This window comes from Stigmatopora argus, chromosome 22 (genome assembly GCF_051989625.1).
Source record: "Stigmatopora argus isolate UIUO_Sarg chromosome 22, RoL_Sarg_1.0, whole genome shotgun sequence".
Taxonomy (NCBI): domain Eukaryota; kingdom Metazoa; phylum Chordata; class Actinopteri; order Syngnathiformes; family Syngnathidae; genus Stigmatopora; species Stigmatopora argus.
In genome coordinates this window covers 4,740,864-4,754,683 of record NC_135408.1, presented here as the reverse complement: position 1 = coordinate 4,754,683, position 13,820 = coordinate 4,740,864, and the positions used below count along the sequence as shown (strand labels likewise).

Below are 13,820 nucleotides of genomic sequence, written 5' to 3'. Positions count from 1 at the left end.
CGATTATTTCGTGCTTAATATCGATTGTCATGCATTTCATTGCACCGGCCTGCTTAGGACCCATTGTTTTTCCCCTTAATTCTGCACTGATTAACGCAAAAAAAAAACATCAAGATGCCACTAGGCCAGGGTTGGGCAAACTTTTTGCCCCGGGGGTCACATTGACTTTAAAAATTTGACAGACGGGCCGGGTCAGCACAAGATACGATACATATAAAAAAACTGCATCCGCTAACAGTACATATGAAACATAAACAGAAAAAAAGGACTAAAGTATGAACATACTCATCACTCATCTGGGATTTATGGGGTGCTTTCTTGGTTTTCATCAGACTAAAGGTCTGTTCACACACATGTAGAGCCAAATAACACCAGAATCCTCTGTGCCATCTTTCGGGATGTTTGGAAATTTGGCTGCACTTAATGAAGCATAAAACTCAAGAGACTTTCAGGGAGTTGAACTTGTCACATTGGAGATCAATCAGTTCCAACTGCAACTCCTGTGGAACCGTTTCCGGGTCTTGTGAGAAAGGACATGACACCAGCTGTCAATTTTTCCAAAATCACAAAACCGACGGCAGAATTGCTCATGCAGGTCATCCAATGATTTCCTGTATTTTTTCACATGCGGGGGCCTCTTTTAACGCAACCAGTGTGGGGAAATGAGCAAATGACTTGTATGATATTTCCTTGAAAAATAAAACCAGCTTGGATTTGAAGGCAGAAGGTTTGCTTGCATTTCATGAACAGAACTGTTTTTTTCTTGTAGCTTCACATTCAGCTCGTCCATGTGTCAGGATGTCCACAGTAAAAGTTAAATGTTCAGAAATGTGTCAGTATTCTCAAGTAGCTCCCACACACATTAACATACTTTTATCAGGCTAATGCGCCATCTATCAGGGAAACAAGGGTATTGCAGGGAAATGAATGAGGTCATTGATTTTTACCATAATTTGGACAACGTCGGTGGGCCGGATTAAAAAGCCTAACGGGCTGTATATGGCCCGCGGGCCGTAGTTTGCCCATGTCTGCACTAGGCCCCACTTAAGCCACTGCCCACGGCTCCAAACAAGTGGTCGGGATCGGAACGCGTTCGTTTTTCCCGCGGCCCAAATGAGCCCGGTGATGGATGAGGCGGCCGCCCTTGTGACAAGTCTCCCGGATTGATGGCAGCGAGGCCTCACTAGGGCTACGCGCGTCGGTCCTAGGGAGCACTACATCAGCCTCGGACAGCCAAATTAGGCTTTGCCGTGATTGCTCGCCTTTTCGTGTGTTTGTTTGTCGGGGCGAAGCGGCGCAACGTCAAACCCCGCGTGGAGATCATTTTTCACCGTTACATAAGCTCGATGGCCGAGTATGAGCAGTGCGCATTCTTTCAAGTAGGTAAGATGTTCCAGACAGGTGTAGTAACTATATTTTTAGTCTTTGTCCAAATGACACCAAGAATCGCTGCCACTTAAAATGGATTAGTGCTGTCAATTACAGTAGAAGTGGGGCTGCCAACATTAACTGGTGACCAAACGACAACTACATGTTGGGCAAATTGATCGAAAACTATTTTGACAGTGAATAGTTAAATAGTTTGGCGACATTGTTGCCCTAAAAATTGTCCAAATACAGTCGTGCCTCTACTTACAAATGCCTCTAGGTACGAACGTTTCAGGTTACAAACCCTTTGATATGTAAGGGACCAACATAGGAAAGCCAGATCCTAGTTACCAAGTCCCCTAAAACGTAAATACATTTACTGTATCTGTTATTTTATTTTGAAATTGTCATGGTGACAGTATTGCGTCCTGTTTTACTTCCGCTTGGAGCCTCCCACAACAACAACAACTCTCTTTTGACCGCCGTTTGACGTCATGGAGTACTTTATTTAAAATTATTGGTGCGAATGAAATGAATAAGCGATTTATTCATCGAAAAACAGAAGATAAGAAAGTGGTGTCCGGTTGACTGATTTTTTAAGGCAATGCGGCTGGCCTTTTTAATTTTGTCTATTTATCCACAATTTTTTTGCTTTTATTATTACAGTGCTGGGTTTTGCTCAAATGACAACATCACATTTCCTGGCTGTTTGCACCTTCAATGCCTGTTGTTGTTTTGTTAGCAACGATTTCCCACAGCTAATTAATGTTGCATAACACACAAAAGGTTGAAGAGTGGGTGCAAATTGGTGAAAAATCTCCAGCAGGAGAAAAGGATTTATTCTTGTGTGGTTGCTTTTTTTCCTCTTCTATAAATAGCATCTGCACATCAAGAAAAATAAGCAATTTCATCCTCATACTCTTTCGGGACACACGATTTCAACCACCAGTGGTTCATAATGGCTTATGGACAGGAATAAAAAACAAAAAATAACCCAAGCTAGACACTGCCATTGACGACAATAGACATCTAATCCATTGGAAGTTGGAGGGTTGGCAGTGAATGAACAAACGGTCCCTCTCGCTTCAAATGGATGGCTCTCTACCCATGATGAACTCATTAAAAGAGTCCTAATTAAGCTTTACAAAGAGTCACGTGATTGGACGTCTATCAAAGCCAATGGCACTGAAAGATTTAAGGGGACAAAAGATTTTGGAGTTATACTTGCCCTCCTCGATTTTTTTTCTTTTCGTTTTTCTTCTTTTTCTTGGCTGGTCCGGCTTGCGCCGCCTCGGCGTCAGCCGCCTGCTTTCTCTTCTTCTTGCCTTTTTTCTCTACCCCCGCTTTGTTTGCCGTTGGGGCCGAGTTTGCGGTGGCGGCGGCTGGCTCCAAGACAGGCTGAGGGCGTTTTTTCCTCTTTTTGCTTTCTGGCAGGAAGCCCTTCTTCTTCTTGGCAGCCTGCTGCGGCATCGGCGGCTGCCCGCCGTCCTTGTCGGGCTTTACCTTCTCCACTTTGGGCCTCCTGAAGATGGCGAGGATAAACAAATGAATTTAAATACGCTCCCCAACATCTAATGCCATTGCAGCACTTACACAACACCAAAGTGTTTCATGACAGCCCAGAAGGTGTCCTCTAGTGTGCCTGATTTCTTAAACTCGATGGCTTCCGGCATATGCTGCAGGACCTTCTTGAGGTCTAGCAGATCAACTGCCAGCTTCTACAAACACAAAGATAGCAGATGTTTGTTTCTTCCTTCTTTTTTGAGTCGTCGGTTATGGTCACGACTTACCTGCTGATGGACGTGCTTGGCCAAAAACTGACACAGCTCAAGAGCTTTCACTACCTTCTCCCGCAGAGCCTTCCTCTCCGTTTGACCCTGCAGCTTGAGAGCCTTAGGAGAAAGTGGTTGATTTAATCAACTGTCCATTAAGGACAAATCCCATTAGGAAACTTTTCTATTTGCATTTTTTATTTAATACAGAGCAGTGATTCAATTATCAACGTGTATGACAAAAAATCTGAGTTTCTCTTTCTATTAAATAATCATGTTGCGAGACTCTCATGACAAATAATCAATTCTGCCTAGCGATAAACAAGGGGCAACTACCAGTGTAGGGAAAATGAAGCCTGGAAGTCTTTTAACCCTTCATAGGGCATTCATTTATGTCACCGGTTGCCTTTGACGGCGCTAGACGTCCAATACATTTTGACCGCGGGGTGAACTCAATGTCACAGGAAAAAGGTCCATTTTAACTTTCCATGGCAGGAGTTTGTTCATGAAGCAACAAATGTTCAGTTCCCTTCCCAGTCAAAACGGATGGGAAATCCAGCGCCATCAACAACATTAAAACATTACCATTCACAGTCAACCTTAAACATTCGATAAAAGCTACAACAACAGGTTTGTCCAGTTATTTATTTTTAAATTATATCCTATGGCCACAACGCTGTCACCGGCAAAATGGAAAAAAAATGTCACTCACCACAGCCAGCTGTGCCGCCACCTTGGTGCAAAATTCCAACCATGGCTTGCCTTTCATCAATTGCTGCACATCCCTGTTCTGCATGGCACGCAACACCAATACACACGCTTGTCCCTACAAACACACACGTTATAATATCAATACAGTAATCCCTACACAAGAATTTAATCAACTCTTTTGGTGCCATTGAAAATGATAGATGTACACTCAAGTGGCTCTTTTCATCCTTTTGTTGTGAATTGAAATGGGTTTGTCAATAGTAGACTTTCAATCCATTTAACCTTTAACGCAAGTCGTGGCTGCTTCGAAAACTTTAAAAACGAACAGGGGATGCATTCTTTGAAATTAATGTGTATTTAGTTATTTTATATGGGAAAAGTTGATTTGAGATACGAGTACATTGACATACGAGCTTGGTCCCGGAACGCGGTGAGCTTGTATCGCAAGGTATTACTGTACAATCATCTTCTGAGGGTGCTGGAGCCGACTGCCCAGCCAAATATGGGCAGATATGTATAGATATGTAGCCACCCGATCAAAGGGCATAATGAGACAAACAGCCATTTACCCACAGACTCATACCTAGGGACAATTTGGAGTGAACAACCAGCCGACCATGCATGTTTTAGGAATGTGGGAGGATACCAAAATACCCATGTAAAAACCCACACAGAAAGCCCAAAGCCTAGGATTGAACCCTCGATCACAGATCGGTGCAGTGCACAAGCTATACAATTCGATCATATAAAAAAAATTGAAATTTTTAGGTTTTGCCTTTGAATATAAATCGGGTATTTTTGTCAAAAAAGGTGAATATTAAGGGAGAAATCAAGGCAAGCTGCATCATGTAAATTTTCTGATGGCATCCGAAGAGTTAATAATTTTTCTACATCCTAATGTAAGTGACCTTGATAAATTAGAAAATGCAAAAAAAAAAAAGGAAAAGGTAGTCGGGAGGAACGACAATTACCTGTTGGTGCTCTCTGACGGCAGATGTAATGTGCTGCACCGTCGCGTCCAATAGATTAACACACAAAACCTGCATGTTCCGCGCACACAGACACACACGCACACAAGTATTTATTAGCGCCATCATTCGGGGAACCAGCTGTCATGTTGCGCGGCTCACCGGAAATCTGTTAAACAGGTCGGTGAACATCTGGGTGGTCAGAGGACTATTTCTGCGACTCATGAAGGAGAGCAGCATCTCCCGAAAGACACTGGCCATTCGCTCCACGTCCACGTTGCCCATGAACCGCAACTGTGCATTAAGAAACCCAAAATTAGCGTCATTTTTACCATATAGGCTTTAGGGCTAGGCAAAAAGCCCTAAAGAAATCTAGGATTTTTTTTTTTTTACCCAAAATTTAATCCAATAAATTCATGAAATCTATAACACACTACTGTTATGGATTTCCTGATTAGATATTCAAGAATCTATTAACTTGAGGACAATGAAGACCTAAACTCAGGATGGCCCAAATTATCTCAAACTGACCCACTTTGTGACCCAGTAAAATGCAGGAACGGGAATTACATACAAAAAAAGATTACTTTGTACGGACGGTATCATTTGCAGTTTTGATAATGGCACTGCATTACTAGTCAAATCTTCCGTACTTCCATTGCTCTCTTAACTTATGTGTTCTGACCAAAATGTACATGTTACTGTGAAAAAATGAAATAGGAGAAACGTACAACTTCGGCAGTTTTGGACGTTGCTTCCTCTTTTTCTGCAATGGGAGGTCCTCGCAGCACTTTGATCACATACAGACCAGCGCTGCAGTAGAAATAAGGGAGAAAAATGATTGGTGTTTATCATGAAATGGCCTCAAATTAAACAGCCATCTGTTTTTTTAAGCTTCCATTCTGTGCATCATTTGTATAAAAGAAGGCACAGCCTTTAGGAAAAAAAAATTGCCTCCCTCTGCAGCTTCATTGGTTGAAAACAAGTTTGTTGGACATCTCTATTATGATTAATCTGCCTTTCTGAAAAAATATATATACTCAAACAAGCAGAAACAAATTTAGGTGGACATGTCTATGATTTAAAGTGTCAGACAATTGGAGGAATGCTACAATGCTAAGATGCTTTGCCTATCCCACATTTCATGATGTGATCAGAGCTTTTCTTACCTAAAGTAGTAGAGGGCAACAGAAGACTCTGACAACCTCTGTGTCTTTGCCATCACCTTCTCGACAAAGTTGTGGAGTTGCTCCTGCCTGTCGTCGACAGTCTTGCAGTACGTTTTGGAACGGCAGAGCTGGTTCCTACAAAATATATATTCAAGATGTAACATCATAAATCACAGGTGGCTTTGTTACGAAGCTAACTGAGACTTGCCTGAAAATGTCAGCAACTCTACGTAGGAACTCCTGCTCTTGCTGTTCGTTACCAGATCTCATCCCTCGTTCAATCATGTAAAGCAGAGGCTCTAAAAGGTCTAGAACTAGAGGGCTTCCGGCCTGCTTGGCCACGAATACCTCCACTAGATCCAGCACCTACAAAATAGGAACACGTTCATAGTATTTTTTGCTGGCTTCTGCTATACAGACGCTCCCCTACTTACGAACATTCGAGTTACGAACAACAGTACATACGAACATGTCTGCAAATTGCGTTTATGTCGAAAAATGTTCTCAAGTTCAATTTTGTATTGCGCGCCTTTTTCCGAGTAGTGCTTCTTTCCGCCGCTAATACCGACGCCTGGCGCTGTGAGCGCTCAGCTCACCCAGCATCTACCTTCCTCTGCCCAGTTCGTTGCCGTGCGGAAGTGCGTGAACGTATCTCCAGTGCGCAAAGAACCTTTTTCATTTGTATCATTAAATATCTCGTGCATCCATTATTCAATATGGTTGGTGAAAAGCGAAAGGCTTCTACTGAGGGAGGTGCAAGGAAGAGGCAAGCCATTTCATTTGAAATGAGTGGCAATAATAACGAAGCTTGATGCGCGTGAGAAAGTGGTGAGCGTTGCTCGTGAATACAACTTGAATCGTTCGACCGTCAGTACCATTTATAAACAGAAAGATCGAGCAGCAGGACCCAAATATTGAACGTTGCACAAAGTTTGCAAATCAATTGAATGATGCCATACAGTGCTACCGCATCAGTTATGATGAAAAAACGAAAACTGCAATCGTCATTAGATAGCTTCTTTCGGACAGTTTCTAGTAAATCTCTCTCTCTCTAATGTATGTATACAGTACTGTATGTATTCTCTCCATGTTATTAAATGTTTTTTTCAGTACAAACCAATGCGTGTTACTTATACAAGCCTTAAACATACAAATGCACTTATACAAACCTTCAATATACTTATATACGCCTTAAACATAAATTATAATACAGCATTGTTATTCCTTCACTCACCTTTATCTTGAAGTTGCGCACAAGCAATTTCTCTTTGCGCATTTTGTCCTTGCCATCCTTCTTGGCCTGGACTTTCTTCTTCTGCTCTGAGAAGAGTACCGATAAGTTCTTGTCTAGTTTCATCATGGTTTTGTCGTCCAAGTCGTCATCGCTGTCTTCCTCCTCTGTAGCCTGGATATACGCAAAAACCGTAAAACAGATTATGACCTCATCATCATGGGTTGCTTTAAAAAGGGGACATTTTATAGACTTTTTTGTTAATGTAATCGAGTGCCCATCTTCTATATAATGGCGCCACCGCGTGGTCAAACTTAATATTACACACCAGTTGAAAAGACTGACCATAGTGTTCTTTTGCTGCAGCACTTTCATCAACTCCAATTTGAAGTTTTGGTCCACCTCCTCATCCTCCATGTCTTCTTCATTGTCATCCTCTTCAGAGTCATCATCTGACCCGTCTGACCCGTCTGACTCGTCCTCCTTTTTTTTTTTAGGAGTAAAATAAATTTTACATTAACGACAAAAGGTCAGTGATTATATTTTTCAAAAAGAAAAAGCATCCATCACCATATCTTCGTCATCATTCTCCGTTTTCTTCCGGGATTTCTTGGCATCGTCCTCGACGAGCACGGGGCCGTCCTCATCGTCGTCTTTATCTGGATCCAAAACCTGCACGTTCACAAGCGCAACAATATACAGTAAAGAAGTCACCCTATCAGACAAAGAAAAAGCAGTTTGAGAAAAAAAAGGGCCCTTACATCCAAGATGGCAGTGAGGGCAGCGGCGTTGACATGGGCGGAGACAGAGCCGAAGACTGTCTTGCACACCTGCCGGATGTGTCGGCTGGGCTGTGACAGGAGAGACAGCAAGATGTCCACCAGTACCTCCACCCAATGCGGCTCCGCCTCCTCTTGTTTGTCAGCTGTGAAAAGATAATTTTTTTACTCATTTACTCCCATTGATGGGATTGATCATTCACTGCCAGACATTCCAGCTTAAACTGACACATTTTAGAAGTGTATCTTGTAAAAAAAAAAATGCCATTATATGCACGAACAAAATTCTATCAATACACTATAATAGTATAATGGATTCCGAAACAGTAGTTTTGATGAACATATCCATATTCATATAAAAATATGCATATCCCAAAAATGCGCAATAACGTTCAATTTTAAATTGTTTTTCTGATATATATTTTTTCACTTCTTTCAGTTAGAAGTACTTTTTTTGTTATTTCATTACATTTTTATTTTTATTTTTCAGTTTTGTTCTTCCCTTTGCATTTTGCTGGTACTGGTCGAGCATCATTTTTTGGGGGGAGAAATTTGTCCTCTTTTATTTTAGTGTCATTATTGTAAAAACAATTTTACTTCATAACAAACGTTTCATACACAGGGCTCACCTTTCTTTTTTTTCTTGGCTTTTTTCTCCTGCGCTTTTTCAACGCAGCTTTGCAAATCTTTCATGACGTCCACGAGCTCATCTGGAGCCTTAAAAGATACGAAAAAATGTCTTGTAATATGTAATTTTTCACCCATGGAGGGCGGGCCTTCAAAAAAATGGATGTGATGGCAGAGCTAACTCGGGCAATCATACCTTGAAGAGGTTCATGCCCACCAAGAGGAAGAGCTGCTGGAAGGAATTGCTCTCGTCGGCCGAGTGGCCTTTCTTTGCTTTCTTCTGCAGGTTTGCCACCGACTCCAACATGCTGGAAGAAAAATGTCGTGCAATACAATAAAGTAGTGATGGTACTTGATTAAGTTGCCTTCATGTTAAGTCCAGAAGCATATTTGGTGTCCCAGGAACTGCACAAACGGCCGAAAAAATTGCCATTTTTTTAAAAGAATGCTCATCTTTCTTGTTGTAATTAATTAACAAGATTAATTCATTACTAAACTCCCTTCCTGACAATGATAACAAATTTTTCAAACTGAAATGCTGTCACCAAAGAATACAAGGGTGCTTACCTTTCCCAAGCCAGCCTCTGATCGTCGTTGAAAGGGTGGACGGAGTGGACAAACTTGTGCTTGCGGAGCAGCTCTTCCGCGTACTGGGCCAGGCGGTAGATCCACAAGGAGCCGTCGGATGTGACGCCGAATGTGCGCTTGTGGATCATCGGCCCTTCTTTGGACGCTTCGTCCGCCTGGGGCAGGTTATGCATGGAGAGGAGGAGCCTGGGGTGGCAGAGAATAAACGTTTGCTCATTTGCTGCCAACCCTCCAACTTCAAATGGCTTGGACGTCAATTGGTAGAGAGATGGGCGAGCACTCACCCAAAGAAGGAACTGACAAGCACGGTTCTGGTTTTTTCATCCAGCGGAACGTGGAGCTCATCTTGTGTTTCCGGAATGTCCTTACAGGATTTCTTGGTGGCAAAGAATGCGTGGAAAAAGACAAATCTGGAAAGAAGAAAATGGTCATTCATCAGTGGTAACACTTCTTTGACTCTTTTGTTTTACTGTACCGAGCAATCTCCATAATGAGCTCCTCGTCCTTCTTGACCTGATGGTTATCAACGATGGAAGCCAGCCTTGCCACAATCCACTTCCTCAAGCGGAATATGGACTCCCTTCAGAACCAAAAGAGTTATTGAGCAGTCCACTTTGCAGTCACCAGGGATCATCCTTGGGACTCACCGTTCTGAGTTCTTTGTTTCTTCCTGGTTCTTCTTCTGCTTGTCTGAAGTGAAGTTCAGCATCTCCTCCAGGCGGGGCCGCAAGAAGGCGGCCCTGAGCCACGCTACGTATTCCTGGACAGCCGATGGCCGCAGGTGCTGCACCACGCGCCACACAGAGGGCACCACGGGGTAGCCTTGATTGACCAACGAGGAGAAGCCCACCATCACCGCCAGTTGCTTCTTGTCATCCTCGCAACCCTCCAGGAAGTCTGAAACGAATGTCTCCATTTCGGGAGCCAGCTTGAAGCGTTCTTGTTTCTGGAACATGAGATATAGAGGCTCAGTTTTGCACTTCCCGCGCAAATGAGAAATACTTCTGGACGAACCTGAGCGGAAACCACGTGCTCGCCGTAGTGAATCATCGCCTCCCCGGAAAGAACCTCTTTAAGTTGCAGTAATGACAGAAAAGGCAAAGCTCTGCCCAACAGTCGGAAAGCCATGAAGCTGCACGAATGAAATGGTTGATTTTAATCACACGTTATTGAAGTGTGTATATGTATATATACACATATATACAGATACATACATATATATACATACATATGTATGTATATACATGTGTATATGTATGTATATATGTGTATATGTATATATGTGTATATGTATGTATATATATATGTATATATGTGTATATGTATATATGTGTATATGTATATATGTGTATATGTATATATGTGTATATGTATATATGTGTATATGTATATATGTGTATATGTATATATGTGTATATGTATATATGTGTATATGTATATGTATGTATATGTGTATATGTGTATATGTATATATGTATGTGTATATATGTATGTGTATGTATATATATATATATATATATATATATATATATATATATATATACACACACACACATATACACACACATGCACATATATATACACACACATACACATACACATATATATATATATATATATATATATATATATATATATATATATATATATATATATATATATATATATATATATATATATATATATATATATATATATATATATATATATATATATATATACATATACACACACATACATATATACACATTATTTTTTTGTTCTCTTGACTCACTGTGTGGGCCCCCAACTCTCTCTTAGCATTCCCCCTATAACGCCTTTGGTCCAGAAGAGCTGGAAGCTGTCTTCCCTAAGTGAGAGCTTGAGTAGGCCCAGCGCCACTGGCGGGAGTACGCACTCCTTTTTCACGGCCTGGGCGGCCAACCTACAAAGGTGCGTCAGCCTGCAAGAGACAACGAGACACAATGTTGTGGTCAGAGTAAAACTATTGAGATTTTGATGCACGATTACAAAAAATAAAATTAAAAAACGTCATAAATACAAACATAACATGGAAGTTGGAACGATTATAAACTGAGACAAAATAATGTATGATTGGGCAAGTGTCATGAATGAATGACTGTTAAAAAGAAACAATAGAACTTGAAGTAGATGGACTAGCCCAATATTTAACTGGCAATAGACGTCCAATCCATTTGTAATGCGACTCCCCGTTCAAACGGATTGTACGTCAACTACTGAGAAACTCATTCAGAACAGCAGGATGGAAAGGGTCACGATTGGACGTCTATCATCCTCAATGCCGATGTAAGAGTTACAGCATTTCATATCAGTCTGTTATTAAAATGTGAAATGATTAGTTACCACGCCAAATACACTGGTTCACCCAAGTGGCCTTGGCGGTTTCAGAAGTGTGATTGACAATGTTCCTCTTACTTTACGATATTGTCATCGTGGATGATGGTCGAGGAGCCCAACAGTTTTTTGAGTTTCTTCGGTTCAAGTGTTTGAGGAAATCGCTCCAGGGCCACCAACAGCAGTTGGAGCTGCTCCGGAGTTTGGAAGGCTGACTTCAGATCGGACTGCAGGGCGGTCAACAGGACCTCCTGAAACACCTTCTCAGGGACCTGATGGGAGATCGGCAATGGTAAACATTGTCTTTATCTAATACCTCTGCTCGTTGGTTATGTAATCTGTTTATAAAATAGTAACTCAGGCAAAGATAAATGTAATATTATCAAAGTTGTACCAAACAGAAGAGTTGATAAAATTTTTAGGTAAAGAGGTGAAGGGTCACAGAGGTCACAAAAGGCATTTCCCGATAAAAAATTTAATGATGCCTTGTCCACCAAATACAGACACCCTTTGAATTTAGCTGCTTTGGTGGAAGCCTGCTCTGTTCAATCGCTCCTCTGTTTTTTTTCATGTGGTTACCTCATTTAGGATGTCCATCATGGTGTTGCTGGGCAGATGCTTCAGGTGTTGTCGGTGCTGGCTGAGGTTTTGCAGAAGCTGGACGCATCCCAGCACAACCAGCGGCTCCTGTGTTGTTCCAAAATATGACAAATGTATGAGGGGAATTTCCAAAGTCAAATACCTCTAACATTCACTGGAAAAGCTAGCATTTGCCTGCATGTAGCTGATTTATTTTGAATTCCAAGTTCATTTCGCTGGCATTTTGCAACATCCATCCACTTTCTACAGTAATTGTTCTCATTAGCCTAACAGTTACACTCTGGATACTTACAGTGTAGTGTACTGTACTTACTTTGAAGAGGCGGCCTGACTGATGGAGAGCGAGGACACCAAACAAGCTCCCGAATGCAGCATTTCGGATAAATTTCTGCGGCATGAGCAGAAGAAATAATTGATTTCTATTTTTTTCCCACAGTAAGTAATCTCACACCCCAAAAATAATAAATAACACACCTTTGTGGCTTTTTGTACACTGTATTTCTCCTGGATTCTGCCGAGTATATCTTGCAGAGTGAGATCTTCAAAAGCACTGAGAACCTTGAAAGAGGAAAACAGTATTTCAGTATTTAAGCATAGCATAAATAATGGCAGGGCAAAAAAAAAAATGAACACCCAAGGAAGGGCTGGAGGGAATAATCGCCCACCTGCCCCAGAGCCAGACTGAACCCAGGTCTTGCCACCTCCCGCGTGTGAGCTAGGCCATCCACCAGCCTCTTTAGTGTGTATTCCAGCTCATCCTCCTACAGAAAACAACATTTATAAACAACAAATAAGGATAAATGTGTTATTTAAATACACAATAGGAAACCTAATTAACTAAAGTATATATCAATTATTTTATTTCATTCAACTGGGATGGCTGGCATTGACTCATCATGTTTCAATGCCATTGACGGTAATAAATGTCCAATCCCTTTTGAGTGGGAGATTGGCAGATCTCCCACTTAAATAGATTGGAGGAATATTGCAGATTTGCAGTCAATGTTAGCTGATGTTATTTTTTTAAAGCCTTCAAGCCAATAGAACATTGGGAATGCACTTGATGTGATTCCTTAGATTCAGTGTTGTAACTGAGAATAGACTAAAAATACTGTGTACTCAAAGTAAAACCTGTTCATTTTTAAAAGAACTCTGGATCGTTCATCATTGTAAATGACACTAATGCGTTAAAATAGCAATGAAATAAAAATATGGGTCTGTGATACAATATAGTGTTCTAAATGATTTCATTTTATTAGAAAACAGTACAACGTGTTGTCACCTTGTTGCTGTCTTTCAGGTATTTAAGGAGGTTTTCCACAGCGCTGACACGAACTTCTTGTTCGGGTTTGGCTAAGTCCCAGAAAAAATCGAGAAAGACTCGGTTCTGCTGGAGGACGCCGGCTGTCCGCTCCGGTTTGGAGGCTTTTTCCTTAAGATCCACCATGTTCGCGTAGATCTCACTGGAACATGCTGCAAAAAAGGGGGAGGTAAAAAACGTGCTTCTCTTTTCTCTGTTCCTATGGAAGCGACTACTTCCGGGTCATATTTTGTATAGGAAACTTTATTGACAAAGATAATGCAAGCGATTGAGGTTGTATTTAACATTTTGTGTCAACGCCCATTTACAATGCAAAAGCATTGCTCAATTT

The 13,820-nt window shown here is 41.3% G+C and overlaps 1 protein-coding gene across 1 annotated transcript; it reads right to left on the bottom strand.

Annotated features, from left to right (window-relative positions):
• Positions 1–2,173: 2,173 nt before the first annotated feature.
• Positions 2,174–13,693, bottom strand: mybbp1a (MYB binding protein (P160) 1a). The gene is made up of 27 exons (XM_077592473.1): positions 13,451–13,693; positions 12,834–12,929; positions 12,643–12,726; positions 12,482–12,556; positions 12,148–12,255; positions 11,650–11,840; positions 10,988–11,155; positions 10,228–10,345; positions 9,861–10,159; positions 9,689–9,793; positions 9,498–9,623; positions 9,193–9,399; positions 8,822–8,933; positions 8,628–8,715; positions 7,981–8,144; positions 7,790–7,891; positions 7,565–7,702; positions 7,223–7,393; positions 6,197–6,354; positions 5,989–6,123; positions 5,551–5,632; positions 4,982–5,113; positions 4,823–4,891; positions 3,853–3,966; positions 3,159–3,260; positions 2,962–3,086; positions 2,174–2,890 (listed from the first exon to the last, which is right to left on the bottom strand). Exons 1-27 carry the CDS (start codon positions 13,613–13,615, stop codon positions 2,587–2,589), a joined length of 3,738 nt encoding a protein of 1,245 aa, XP_077448599.1. The 5' UTR covers positions 13,616–13,693; the 3' UTR covers positions 2,174–2,586.
• Positions 13,694–13,820: the final 127 nt, after the last annotated feature.